We start from the raw sequence: 14,023 nt of genomic DNA on the forward strand, positions 1-14,023 counted from the left end.
ACTGCCTTTAACATTTTTTGTGTTAAATTTGTGCACGCAGATCGCTTACAATTGTATGTTAGCATCCTTTTTATTGGTCAACGGAAATTGTTGAATTCTAAAGAGTTGCTTTTTATTGAAAAATTATGATATCACGAGAATTTGAAGAAGATAAATAATGTAGGAGTGTTAAAACATTGGAAAACTATTTTCAAATAATATTTATTATTACAAGTTTATCATGTACAAGTAGATTATTGAAAACTTTTAAAATTGTTAAATTGGATATAGAAAGTATAAAATAAAAATAAATTAAAATAATCACGGAAATCATGAAAACATTGATTATGTTTATTTTTGTTATCCTTTATTGTTTTCATTGACGCTCTCACGCGCTCTTACTAATACCATCATAAGCTGTCAACAAATTGCACCTAAACCATTCGTTTTTCCGGTGTCAATTGCTACACCGGTGCAGTGCACCGTCGGGAATAAACGAATTCGACATTACTCTCGCACTCCGCATACCTAGCCACCAGGCAGTTTGTTTTGCTGGACCCCCCGTTAGTTGGAGCCACAAAAATTTCTGCAGACCCCTTGATTTTGGTCAAATGGTGGTTTCGAGTTATAACGGTTCAACTGTTATAACTCGAAAGTTTCTCGAAAAAACATCTCAAAACTAAATGTTGTTGAAAAGAGGAAAGATAGAGCTACTATTTACAGTTACAAAAAGTTGGGTCGGCCATATTGATTTTGGCCGCCATCTTGGATTTTTATACTGAAACACTTTTTTCACCATGTTGGCAACCATCGATTTTCAAAATTTATGCATCAATTGAAAGCCAAGACATTTATACACAACATATCAAAAAATTAGAGATGTCTTTTTTCCTAGCAAAAGTTATCTGCCTTTTTGTAAATCATTGCCACATGGTTCAAATGAACCACCATTTGACCAAAATCGAGGGATTTGCAGATATAAATAAATAAATAAATAAATAAATAAATAAAATAAATAATGATTACTTTGAGCATTTTTAAAGACAAGGTGTAAAATAGTGGGCCGAGAATTACCCAATACAAACACAAAAATCCTGGAGGATTTTCTGAAGTGAATCCTGCCGAAAAAAAGAAAAACCCTGAAGAAATTCTTCAGAGAACGGCTAAGGAAATACAAAAAAAATAAATAATAAATGCTAATAAATAGACTCTGGTGTAATTGTTGAGAGAATACTCAAAAAAAAATCTGAAATGCAGGTCTGAATCAATTCAAAGCAATGCCAGGAGGAATAGTAGAAAGGACAATTGGAGAGACCTTTTAAGGATTTTTCAGAGGAATATCCAAATAAATGCCCAAGAAAATCCCGGAATAAATGGAATAATATCTGAAGGAAACTTTGGAGGAATTCTTGGATAAAACACGAGAACCCATGGCATGGCAAGGATCTTAAAAAGTTTTCAAATAAAAATCCCAAAGAAAAACTCTTGAAAAAGTGTGCAGTAATCGCAGACAAAGATACTGGTGGAATTATTGAAAAAATTTCTCAATAAATTTCTGAGGAATCCCTTGGGGATTCATTGGAGAAATTCTTGAAGAACTCCTACAGATGCACCAGATACAAGGAATTCTCAGAAACATTTTTTATATAATTTCTGATTAAAAAACACAAAAATTCTGGAGGATTTTCTGAAAAAAATCCTGTCGAAAAAATTATAAACCCTGGAGAAATTCTTCAGAGAACGACTAAGGAAATACAAAAAAAGGAAAAATGCTAAGGAATAAATTCTGGTGTAATTGTTGAAAGAGAATAAAATCTGAAAGATTCACTGAGGAATGTCTGGATAAATTCAAAGCAATGTCTGGAGGAATACCAGAAAGGATAATTGGAGGAACAACATTGACAATTGGAGAGTTTTTTAGGAAATTTCCAAATAAATGCCAGAGAAAATCCCTGAATAAATGGAATAATACCTCTAGAAATAAATCGTTAAAGAAATGCATGAAGCAATGCCAGCATCAACTTATGTAACAATCCTTGCAATAATTTCCTATAGAATCTCTTAAGAAATCTCAGGAGGAATTACGAAAGATATTTCTGAGGAAACCAATGAACCAGTTTCGAGATGAACCTTTTGAGAAACATCTTGTGAAAATCTTGTATGTATATTGTATATTTTGAGAAATTTTTGGCCAAAGTATACGCTCCATACAAAATTTCGATACATATTGCCCATTTTTTACTGGCATATTACCAGGTTTGCTGGTATGTCTGAAACATACTGGGAAAACTTGCTTGCGTCACATGGCGCAGTTCGGTCGTCCGAGCGTCCGACCGTGCCGAGCTCTCGACGCATACTAATTAGACACCAGCAAAACAAACTGCCTGGTGGCTAGGTATGCGGAGTGCGAGAGTAAGTCTCGGCTTCATATAAATAATTCGCTCGCACTTGTCGTTAGTGGGCACAAACAGGAGTGTGTTGTGGATTGGCATCTAAGCCGAAAAGAGAAATGAGTTTGTGAAATAGGAGTGTTCACGGTGCGGCTTCGGAGTCAGTTTGGCTTTCTATTCCGCAGAACCATTACCTGTTCTGTGGCTTAGTTGGTTAAAGCGCCGGTCTAGCGAATACGGAGTCGTGGGTTCGAATCCCACCAGAACGCGATTTTTTTCACAAATTTCATCTCTCAATTTGTCAATTAGCAACATTTCGTGCCTTCTAATTACGAGTTTCCCCAGTAGGTAACAATCATCTTTTTCAATTTTTTATTATTTTTTTTATTATTTTATTGTAAAGCGATTTTGAACGACTAATGGTAAATGGGTCTAACGTGGCGTTGTTGATTTCGAGTTTTTGCTAATTGTCTGAAAGTTTCAGAAATTCAAAAAGTTTCTCCCATTTTACGAAGTATTTGTAAATTAATTTCAATAAATCACAAACATTTTTTTTGCAAATACCCTGGCACAGCTCGACTTGGCAAGAACCGTTCCAATAAATCAACCACGACGACCTGTAACCAACTCGACACCGTATCTGTGCATATAATGCCTTTTTATATCCACATTCATCGCCCTGTTGATGAATTGTTGTGTCAGTCAGCCATAGCCCTGCACCCGAACGATTGTTATCTGATAAATGAAGCACTACGACGTTGTTGACGACGACAACGACTACGTCTACTATGTTAGCATATGATGAACAGACAGATTCAGGCAGTGCCTACTGTAGAGTAGAACCGCGTAGAACATGTCATCTAGGTATGTAGCCTACTGCGACGACGAGAGCGATCTATCAGCTCAATTAGATCTGGTTATTTCCCCAGAGCTTTACAGAGCTGCGATCATCCACTGCAATACGAACGGAGACTGTACGATGATTCTATTTCTATATTGTCGCGTTTGATGGGCCCAATTGGCGATCAATTATCTTTTGATTAATAAATCGATTGCACCATGAGAGTAGGTCATCGGTAATGGTCTTCCTATAGCTCACACTTCGAAATCCAGTTGCTGATTTGCAAAAGAATTAGATTTGATTACACTTTGACATGCAAAGCAAGCTCTTTAGCTTGCTGTGGCATCATGACACAATTTATTGGGGCGATTGTTAGTTAGTAGTTGAAGTGCCATAAAACAAGCTTGTAAAACTAGCGCCATTAAACCAAATTTCACTGGTCGCTAACAAATGGATGCGCTCTGTCCCACCGTGTTGAGGTGAAAAATGGGGAAAGAGTACGATGTTAATTTGAAAAATCGTTTTATGATTGTTTTCAGAATAAATGTTAAAAAAATTAAAAAAAAAACAGGTTACGAATTTTTAATGAATAAAATGTTTTTCCGTGAATTGAATTTTGGAAGATTCCTTGTTAAGAGTGCATTGCTCGTTGTGTAAAATAAACAGTGAGCAGAGCACGATTTCATCGAGAATCGAGAATGATTTTTGCCCCACATTACCTTACACAACTTTTTTACCTCTACTGCCGAACAAGTGGAAAGTCCCACGGGACGGATGAGTAGGTTGGTACTTATGCGCACCGGAACATGAATGCCAAGGTCAAAGGCGAAGCTTGTTTCCACCGCACCGTTGTTGTTGCATTGTTCGTAGCTTATCTGTCGCAAACAAAACATCCAAATTGTTTTCGACGTTCCCAAAACAAAGTTGTATTACCTGCCACATTAAACGAATGCCGTGACAAGATAGCAAAATAAAAAAACACATTCCCTTCCAGTCGAGCTGCCGTTGAATCATTTTACCTGTTTGGGAGGGTAGAGAAACAATTTTCCGCGAGCGCACGGACAGTGGGGAAATCGTGATTTACATGCTTTGCTGAGCTGTAGATAGTTACCCACAGGCTGGCCGTTGTTGAAACGGTTTCGGGTAATTTGCTTACTTCCGGTCAGCTTCGACCTTGAACGCGTTACGCCCTGTAGCCGTATAGTGTGGTCTACCGCTGGACAGTACCGGAAGTTTTCTCTCCGCGCGTTAGAACACCTATAGATATAGAGTGCACTGGAATCCACGTTTCTATTAAGTGATGAAATAGCTTCGGAAAACATATGACCCCCTGGGGAGAACAGAGCTAATTGTGGTGTGAATTGGATCGTTCTGATTTGTGTTTATGAGTTCAGCTTCTGGAATTGCTCGAACACAAAATTTATTTAATAAGGAAAACATTAATTGTATGTTATAATCAGGGATGGCTCATGAATTTATCGAATGCTATTCAAACTGTAATTTTGAAACTTAAATTAAATAAAATTACTATTGTTTTTTTATTCTGCTGTCATTTTCTCATGTTTCAAAGGATGGTTCACATTGCTTGTAGTTTTGTTTTTTCGGAACTAATGCCGTTTTTCTTTTTGATTCAGTTCCAACCTGGGTTGGAACTGGATGAGATCACAGTTTCAACCCCAACCCGACTTCAGTTTCGCTTGTACTAAAGTTTGTTTGAGTTTGTTTGACGTTTGTTTGTTTACCCATTTTCCGCCAATCCAGTTCCTACCCAGGTTCAAAAAGAAAAACGACATAAGCAAAGAATTTGAACTAGGCTCTGTTCAAATTGAGAAATCTTTTTTTCTTCCTCCAGTTTATTTAAAAGTACAGCTATGCTGTATCAGTCCCTGAAGGAGTTACTTTGTAAATCATTCCCAGAATTCCTTAAGGAATTCATTGAGAATGTTCTACAGGAATTTTATCAGAAATCTTTCTAGAAGACTCAGGAATCTCTTCCAAGAGTTTCTCTAGAAATACCAGCAGGAATTCAAGGCAGTCAATCCGGAGATCTTCTGCTGAAAGCAGTTTATTAGGCAAGTCATCCACAGATTGCTACAAAAGCTCATACAGAGATTACTTTAAGAGTTTCCAGAAAATCCCCCAGAATTAACTTCAGGAATTCCTTTGAGAGTCTACATCAATATCGTTCCTGCAGGTGTTTCTTCAGCAGTTCTTTCTGGAATGTCTCTAGAATAATTTTGAACTTTTTTATATATTTAAACCACCGTCGTCGTCGCTTTGTTTGTAGTCGTGCTTCCCCGTTTGCAGCTTGTAGCAGTTCCGTATGATTTACTGTTATGATGCCAGTTAATAATATTCTTATTTTATTTTTTTTTTTGCATTTTCTACATATTTTGAACGAGTTCGTTATCTTAGGTGTCGAAATGTGTTATATTCTTATTAAAATAAAACATAGCGTTTTGATTTAGATTGTGGTTGTATGAATCACACACATCCCTCATCAAAGTGAAGACAGCCCAATGTTTGCACTGTTAAACTTATAAGACGATCCATGAAAAGTTGCCCAATGATCCAATGATAACTTTTCAAACTTCTTTATAGGGTCTTGTACCATTTGAGCAGGTGCACCTATTTTGGGCACTTGCCGTTATAACTAAGTCAATTTCAAACCGATTGATTTGAATTTTTTTATAGAGTTAGGCACGTACATTATCTAAGTCTGTACAAAAAATCAAATCAATCGATTTGAAATTGATTTGGTTATTGCGGCAAGTGCCCAAAATAGATACACCTACCCAAATGGTGCAAGACCCTATATAAAAATGCAGTGGCATACGTGGGACCGCGCATAACTGGAGTGCGGAATGTCGGATTTGAAAATTTTCTATGTATTTGGAACGGTCAGAGTGAAAAAAAAGCAGTAGGCAAGACAAAGTTTGCCGGGCCAGCTAGTATTCCATAGAAGCGTACCTGCAAACCATAAAGCTGTCGTTTGGATCCATGAACCATTGTCAAATGCTCCGTCGTCAAATGCCTTTCGTAAAATTTAGCAATAAAAAATCCAGAATTTCATATACTACTCCTTGAAATGATTGGAATGATCCATAAAAAATAGGAAACAATCCATAGAAAATATGGAAAATGATCCAAAAAAATAAGAGAACGATCCATGAAACACGCTTTATGTTTCCCAATTTTATGGATTATTTCTTATATTGTATGGATCGTTTTCCAATTTTCTATATTTTATGGATCGTTTTGATATGTGTTATGAATCATGTTTCTATTTTCTATGGATCATTTTTGTATTTTAGGGATCGTTTCCTATTTTTCAAGGATTATTCTATGGATCGTTTCAGCCATGTCATGGTGCGGTTCATGAAATTCTGGATTTTTTATTGCTAAATTTTACAAAAAGAAATTCGACAATGTTTCATGGATCCAAATGATTGCTTTATGGATTTTTGGTACGCTTCTCTGGAATATTGGTAAGTTATCAATGGATCATTTGGCAATTTTTCATGGACTATTCGTGGCTTTTTATATGAAGAAGAATATTTTCCCTCAAATTGAATACAAATCATGTGAGTTTTCTCCAGTCATGTGGGTCTTCAGTTAGCCTCGTGGTTAAGGCTATGGATCGCCAATCCGGAGACGGCGGGTTCGATTCCCGTTCCGGTCGGGAAAATTTTCTCGACTCCCTGGGCGTAGTGTATCATTGTCATTGCCTCACAATAAACAAATTCATGCAATGGCAGGCAAAGAAAGCCCGTCAATTAATAACTGTGGAAGTGCTCAAAGAACACTAAGTTGAAGCGAGGCAGGCCAGGTATCAAATATCAATAGGTCGGCTGCAGAGGCACGTTCTCCATTTAAGAAAATTTGTGCCATCGCCATGAACACGAGCCTATTCATCATTTACCTGAAAAAGAAAAGAAGGAAAAAAACCTTCGATCTTTTGGTTATTTTTTATATCGTGCACTAAGCCGAATTGGCGATCGAAAAACCTCAAATATTTTCAACTTTTCAAAATTTTAAACCAATGCCCCGCTCCTCTGCCAGAAGAGAGGTAAAAACTTCAGATTTATGAGTTTATAGTCGGGATCAATCAGAAAAGGTGAGCTGGGCAGAAAATTTGACGAATTGGTTTAAGAATGTAAATTGAAATTATTCTCGCGTTTATTAATCCGAAGAGAAAATCTATGAAGAGAAATCGATCATTGTAGATACGCCCGAATGATACTAAACGCGAGAATTGTAATTGAAAGTAATTCTTGATGTATTTCACGGAAGAACTCATGAAAAAAAAATCCATAGCAACTCCTAGTTTAACTCCCGAAGGATTTTTTTTCGAAAATACTTGGTAGAATTCATGCAGAAACTCATTGTTAAGTTTGTGGCGGAAGAGATGAAATTCAATGAAAAAAAAATGAATGCATATCTTGGGAAACTTTCATAAAAATAATGATAAAATCTTAGAAGGTATTCCATCAGAAATACCCAAACAACCTATTCGAAATGCTCTCGGAGGCATTCCTGAAGCTCTTGGACAAACCCCTGGGTAAATTTCTTCTGGAAAGCATCTGGAAGAATTCAAGGGTTTACTGGAAAACATCTGATCCTTTGACATACTTTGACTTTTGTTGTTTTTTAAAGAGTTCTCATTAAAATCACAGGAAAAATAAACGATTGAAAAATGTCTGTAAACATCATTAAAGAACTTCATGGAGACGCACCTATTGAAACAGCAGTATTAGAAGCTGCTCTGCAATTTCCTGCAACGAATTCTCACCTGAATTTTATCCAGGTTTTCAGAAAAGAACCCATTTGCAGGGTATTGTAGAGCCACAGACAAACAGACGTATTTTCCATCGACCACGCTGTTATCGATCATAACATATTTATAGTTGTGGCTTTCACAACCAGAGGCACGCGCATCGTTTTTCTTTGCGTTTGACGTTTCACATGAGCGCCTTCTGTTGACGATATTGCACAACGCAGTGTTTCGTGAAACATTTGCACCAGATGATTGCAATGTGAAGTGGGCGATGAATTTTCACGAAAATTGTTCTAGGTGTTACGTCTGTTTGTCTGTGGTAGAGCTGTTATTAAAGAAATTCTGAGCGATTTAAAAAAAAGATTCTTCGGCATATCCCTGATCGAATTCCTGGAAATTTTCCATTCATATGCCTGGAGTAATTTATGAAGCACTCTCTACACTTTGTTTTCAATTTAGGAAAACTTGAAAATAACATAAGTGAAATTTCAAGAAGTACTCGTAGAAGGTATGTGGAGGATTCCAGGGGGCATATTCTTATAAGATCCTGGGGAACAATCCTTGGAAATTCAATGCAGAATAAGCTGCATCCTGGGGTATGTTTTTTATTTAATATTACATTTCCGAGTGTGACAAGTTTGGGGAAAACGATAACACTGGACCGGAAAAAAAATTCAAATATTATTTGGAAATCTCAGGGGGTTATTTCTGAAAAACTTCCCAGTGAAAATTATAAAGCGAAGATCCAGAAAAGTGTTTGTGGCAGAATCACAAGAAAAATTGTCGCTCAGAATCCAAAAATAATCAATATTTAAATAATGTTATACTGGCAATTTCAATTAAAAAAACCGGTTATTCAACTGAATGTGCTAGAAACGTTCTTGTGGGTTTCGTTAATTCGCTATAAAAAAATCCTCACACACTTGAGGGAGTTTGCACGAGACTCATTTCCTCGTTGAGACATTATTTAGCTGTAATCACAAAAGTTCGCCAACAAAGCCAAAATAGACATGTTGGTGTTGGTATGCCTTAAGTAGCTTTTCAAAAACATCCTTCAATAATAGCACTAAGTTTTGAAAACTCTTAATTGAATTTTTAAAATCAAAAATTTGTTCACAAATATGAATGTTTTCAAATTCAAGACATGCCTTTACATCTGCCGTTAATGGCTATAACTACAAATTCACACAGAGAGTAGATTTCATTTTTATTAGACTGGATGTTTCCAAGTTTTTATTTTTATCAAACTAAGCATGTGCCATAAGACGGGCTTGGTGGTCTAGTGGCTACCGCTTCTGATTCGTATGCAGAAGATCATGGGTTAAATCCCTGGTCCGTCCCTTTCATCCTGCTTTGTATCTTTCTATCCACTCTCTTCTCTTGTACAACTCATGTATATTCATATGTTCATAGCCATCGCTAGAACCAGAAACAAATTGCAAAAACTCGTTTTCCTTCCTTCCAATTTCCACAGCACAGTGTATATAACACCTACAAGTTATGCAACCAAAGCGAACTGTGTCGCTTGACCTTCAAAGTATTCATCACACAATCTATCACCTTACGAACACTATAAATATCCCCTATCGATGGATCGCATCACAGACCCACGGTGACTCCCAGATCTCCCATCCTATCCATCTAACAATTACCCCAGTCCGTGCTGGTTGTGGGGATGCAGATGTGGTCTCGGTCTTTAGTAGCAACAACCAGTACACTCTAACATTCCTTTCCCTTCCCAACTGACTATAAGGACGTGGCCGGCGCCGTTATTGATAAAAAATGTATGAGCTGCTTAAATTGCAATTTGAGAATTAGTGGAGTGTCCCAGCCCTTATTCATTTGGATCTCAGTGCAATTGGTACCAGCTCAGATCAATCTCGGAGGAGCAACCATTGACATGTATAGTCAGATTTGATCGTGATCGTTTTTTATCCAACTAAGCATGTGCCAGTTGCATTGTTGGTAAAGACATTTTACCAGAAAAAAAAACAGTGGCGTAGCCACGAGGAGGATTTAAGGTTGAAACCCCCCAGAGCCAAAATTTGTGGAACTAATTTTCAGTATAAAACGCTTTTTGGCGAACAAATTTGTCACCTGCGTCGCTACTTCAACACATAACGGCTGAAGTTAAATATTAATGCCCTCATTATACATTGCTGTTTACGAAATGTAAGTGTCAAACTATGAAAAGGGTATTATTGATCGTCAAAAACCCCTCACATAGTTAATTTCTGGCTGCGCTACTGATGTAATGTAATTATTATTTAACAATAATTGTTCACAGCATAAGTGCCAGTTTTTAACTCTCGTGGGATTTGAAAAAAATAATATTTTTTTAAATTTTTTATCATTTTTGCTAAAGCTGAATAACAGCTTTACTATAAAGTTGTAAAACAATTTAACAACAAACAGTTCAGTTGATACACAACACTATGCTTTATAGTTTCTCCAAATTTGTGTGAGCAAAACCCGAACAAAGGTTGTGTCTGAAAATTATCCAAATGTTATTCAGTATCATGCTGAATTTTAATTCGCCGTAAAGGTGCTTGTAAAATGAGTGATTGTTAGTTGGGGAGTACTACTAAAAATGCACCCTGAGAATTCTAGGTTGGCCTTTAAAAGGTTGGCCTTTTTGAGGCCAACCAACCAAGAAGGGTTGAAAGCCTCATCAATGAAAACAATAATAATAACAATATTCTGGACCAACATGGACAACCGCTGCACAAATCAGCTTCTTTTTTCCCTCCTAGGCGCATTTCAATTTATTTATGCAAACTATTCCCCTTTTCAGATATAGGGAACTCTGCTCTATTTGTTACTCTCTCTCTTCTTGGCGTAACGTCCTCATTGGGACAAAGCCTGCTTCTCAGCTTAGTGTTCTATAAGCACTTCCACAGTTATTAACTGAGAGCTTCCTCTGCCAATGACCATTTTGCATGTGTATATCGTGTGGCAGGCACGAAGATACTCTATGCCCAAGGAAGTCAAGGAAATTTCCTTTACGAAAAGATCCTGGACCGACCGGGAATCGAACCCGTCACCCTCAGCATGGTCATGCTGAATACCCGTGCGTTTACCGCCTCGGCTATATGGGCCCTCTATCTGTTACTGTACAGATTAAATACATGAATAATTGCAAATACGCCTAGGAGGAGCAGAAGAAGCAAAATTTCGCAATGGTTCTAACGCCTTTTCGCATGTTGGTCTACAATTAGTCCCAACCCCTATTCAATTGGATAAAATCCATACCAGCTCCATATCATGCCAGAAGTATTCCAGGAATTTCTTTTTATAAATTTCGCATAAATCACTTCCTGAAAATCCTACAAAAATTCATCTGAATTCCAATCAAAAATGTTATCGAAACCCCTAGGGAATTCTTAAAACCATTCTGACTCTTTGTGGCCACTGAAAGTTGTTGCATATATTTAGTTACCCTTAAAATACTTCTTGAAGTTCCTCTTGAATTCTTCTGAACATCAGGAACTTGTCCTACTAAGGGGAAACGGAACGCCTGCAAAAGATCTCAACATGCACCACAATCTGTCCAAAAGTCGTTAGAATTCTTTCACAAACTTCTCGTAGCAAAACTTTCAGAAAATATCTCATGCGCACATTGTCTTCATAAGTCTAAACTTCCAGGAAAATCTAGCAGGAAAATGTACAAATAAACCAATCAATTCTACTGCGTGTGCAAACATGTTATGATAACCATGTGTCGTTTTGAATTGGGCACTATTGCTTGACCACCACGAGCACCGATTACCGGCTCTGATTTGTCACTAAAAATGTTTTTGGAGCAAAACAAAACCGTTACTCACCTGCATCTGGATGCCATTTTCAAGCAGCACACTTCCATCGTTGATATCCTCTAAAAACGTCTTAACGGCTTCTAGTTGCCTCTTCTTCGGCTCTTATTCGTCACTTTTAATCCAAATGAAACAAAACAAAAAAAAATCACTTCAAATTCACCTCCAATCACTTTCGATTCAGCAGTGGTCTAGTTTCGTTATCCTCTTCTCGGTGATAGCAGCAGCAGCAGCAGCCCTGACACACTTCCACCATGTTCACTGAATATTTCACCTGCCTGTCTGCTTGCCTGCAAACCGATGCGTTTGCGGAAGAAGTCCACCTAGTAGGTATACCGGACGCCTACGAGAAACGTGTTCTGTTTTGACAATTAGCAATTCGCCGGTGCACATTCAAATAGAACAAATCGACAAATCGGCGGCACACTACCTATCACTAGTACGGGCAGGCACTACTGGCTGGTTGCGAGTGGATGGGGCAAGATGAGCTTCAAAGGACAAAAGGTCGAACGACGACAAATCGTCGCAAACGAAGAAGCTAAAACGTCATAAGATTGAGAAAGTCGCAAGACGAAATTGTGAAAAAAGAAATTTATTTGCAGTTTCCATTCCATAAAAAATGGTCGACACCTAGGCAGTTTCGACCTTTTCTCTCATTTTATATTACCATACCAATGTATTTTCGTTTTTTTTTGTGTTTTGTTTTTTTTTTCGCATGTATTTTTCTAAGAAACCGATCAACTCCTACGTTGGTAATGATGACTTGATGGTTTGTCGGTCAGAAAAAATAACACATGAACCCTTTGGACGCTCATCTTGCCCCATCTTCCCCATGGCAGCTTTACGCAAAATCAGTCCACGGTACCACATGTGTGCGTTTTTCGTCTCAATACGGTGTGCGACCGACATAATCGGGACTGGAGACTGGGACCCATCGAGTTTCCCTAATTCGATGCACGTGCTCGGCGGTTTGAATTTGGATTGGATATTCTTGCGAGTGAGCTAATTACCGATTCACTCACGGTGGTGCGAGGATCGAGTTGGGATAATGCGGCGAGTGCTGCACACACTGCACTGCACTGAAGACGGACGGTTAAGCAGGTATGAGCTATATGAGGTGAGTAGACAGTCCAGTGCGCTGGATTCCGAAATTGGGTGGATAGACGGTTTGCGGAATTTATGGTGATAGATTGATGTTTATTACTCTGTGAAGTACGGGAGAATCGTGACCGAAAAAGGGGATTTTATTTAAGTTGGAGGGCATTAACCTCAAAAGCAATGGAACAGTTTGTGGAAATAAAAATTGGATCGAGGATTGTAATCAATTTTCTATCATCTATCATCTGTCTTCTATCTTCTGTCTTATGTCTTCTGTCTTCTGTCTTCTGTCTTCTGTCTTCTGTCTTCTGTCTTCTGTCTTCTGTCTTCTGTCTTCTGTCTTCTGTCTTCTGTCTTCTGTCTTCTGTCTTCTGTCTTCTGTCTTCTGTCTTCTGTCTTCTGTCTTCTGTCTTCTGTCTTCTGTCTTCTGTCTTCTGTCTTCTGTCTTCTGTCTTCTGTCTTCTGTCTTCTGTCTTCTGTCTTCTGTCTTCTGTCTTCTGTCTTCTGTCTTCTGTCTTCTGTCTTCTGTCTTCTGTCTTCTGTCTTCTGTCTTCTGTCTTCTGTCTTCTGTCTTCTGTCTTCTGTCTTCTGTCTTCTGTCTTCTGTCTTCTGTCTTCTGTCTTCTGTCTTCTGTCTTCTGTCTTCTGTCTTCTGTCTTCTGTCTTCTGTCTTCTGTCTTCTGTCTTCTGTCTTCTGTCTTCTGTCTTCTGTCTTCTGTCTTCTGTCTTCTGTCTTCTGTCTTCTGTCTTCTGTCTTCTGTCTTCTGTCTTCTGTCTTCTGTCTTCTGTCTTCTGTCTTCTGTCTTCTGTCTTCTGTCTTCTGTCTTCTGTCTTCTGTCTTCTGTCTTCTGTCTTCTGTCTTCTGTCTTCTGTCTTCTGTCTTCTGTCTTCTGTCTTCTGTCTTCTGTCTTCTGTCTTCTGTCTTCTGTCTTCTGTCTTCTGTCTTCTGTCTTCTGTCTTCTGTCTTCTGTCTTCTGTCTTCTGTCTTCTGTCTTCTGTCTTCTGTCTTCTGTCTTCTGTCTTCTGTCTTCTGTCTTCTGTCTTCTGTCTTCTGTCTTCTGTCTTCTGTCTTCTGTCTTCTGTCTTCTGTCTTCTGTCTTCTGTCTTCTGTCTTCTGTCTTCTGTCT

General features: G+C 38.1%; 1 protein-coding gene across 7 annotated transcripts in view; it reads right to left on the reverse strand.

Moving 5' to 3' along the window:
* Window positions 1–14,023, reverse strand: part of LOC109622511 (uncharacterized) — a 112,374-nt gene that overhangs the window by 43,711 nt on the left and 54,640 nt on the right. For 3 of the 7 annotated variants that reach the window (XM_062854384.1, XM_062854385.1, XM_062854388.1), the window contains exon 2: window positions 11,812–12,158. The exons of 1 other annotated variant lie outside the window; for it this stretch is intronic. In XM_062854384.1, the coding sequence (XP_062710368.1) occupies window positions 11,812–11,849 (38 nt within the window). In that variant the 5' untranslated portion in view covers window positions 11,850–12,158. The remainder of the gene's footprint in view (window positions 1–11,811; window positions 12,159–14,023) is intronic. 3 more of the 7 variants (XM_062854387.1, XM_062854389.1, XM_062854390.1) reach the window with 2 other exon arrangements.

Source organism: Aedes albopictus, chromosome 2 (genome assembly GCF_035046485.1).
Source record: "Aedes albopictus strain Foshan chromosome 2, AalbF5, whole genome shotgun sequence".
NCBI classification, from domain to species: domain Eukaryota; kingdom Metazoa; phylum Arthropoda; class Insecta; order Diptera; family Culicidae; genus Aedes; species Aedes albopictus.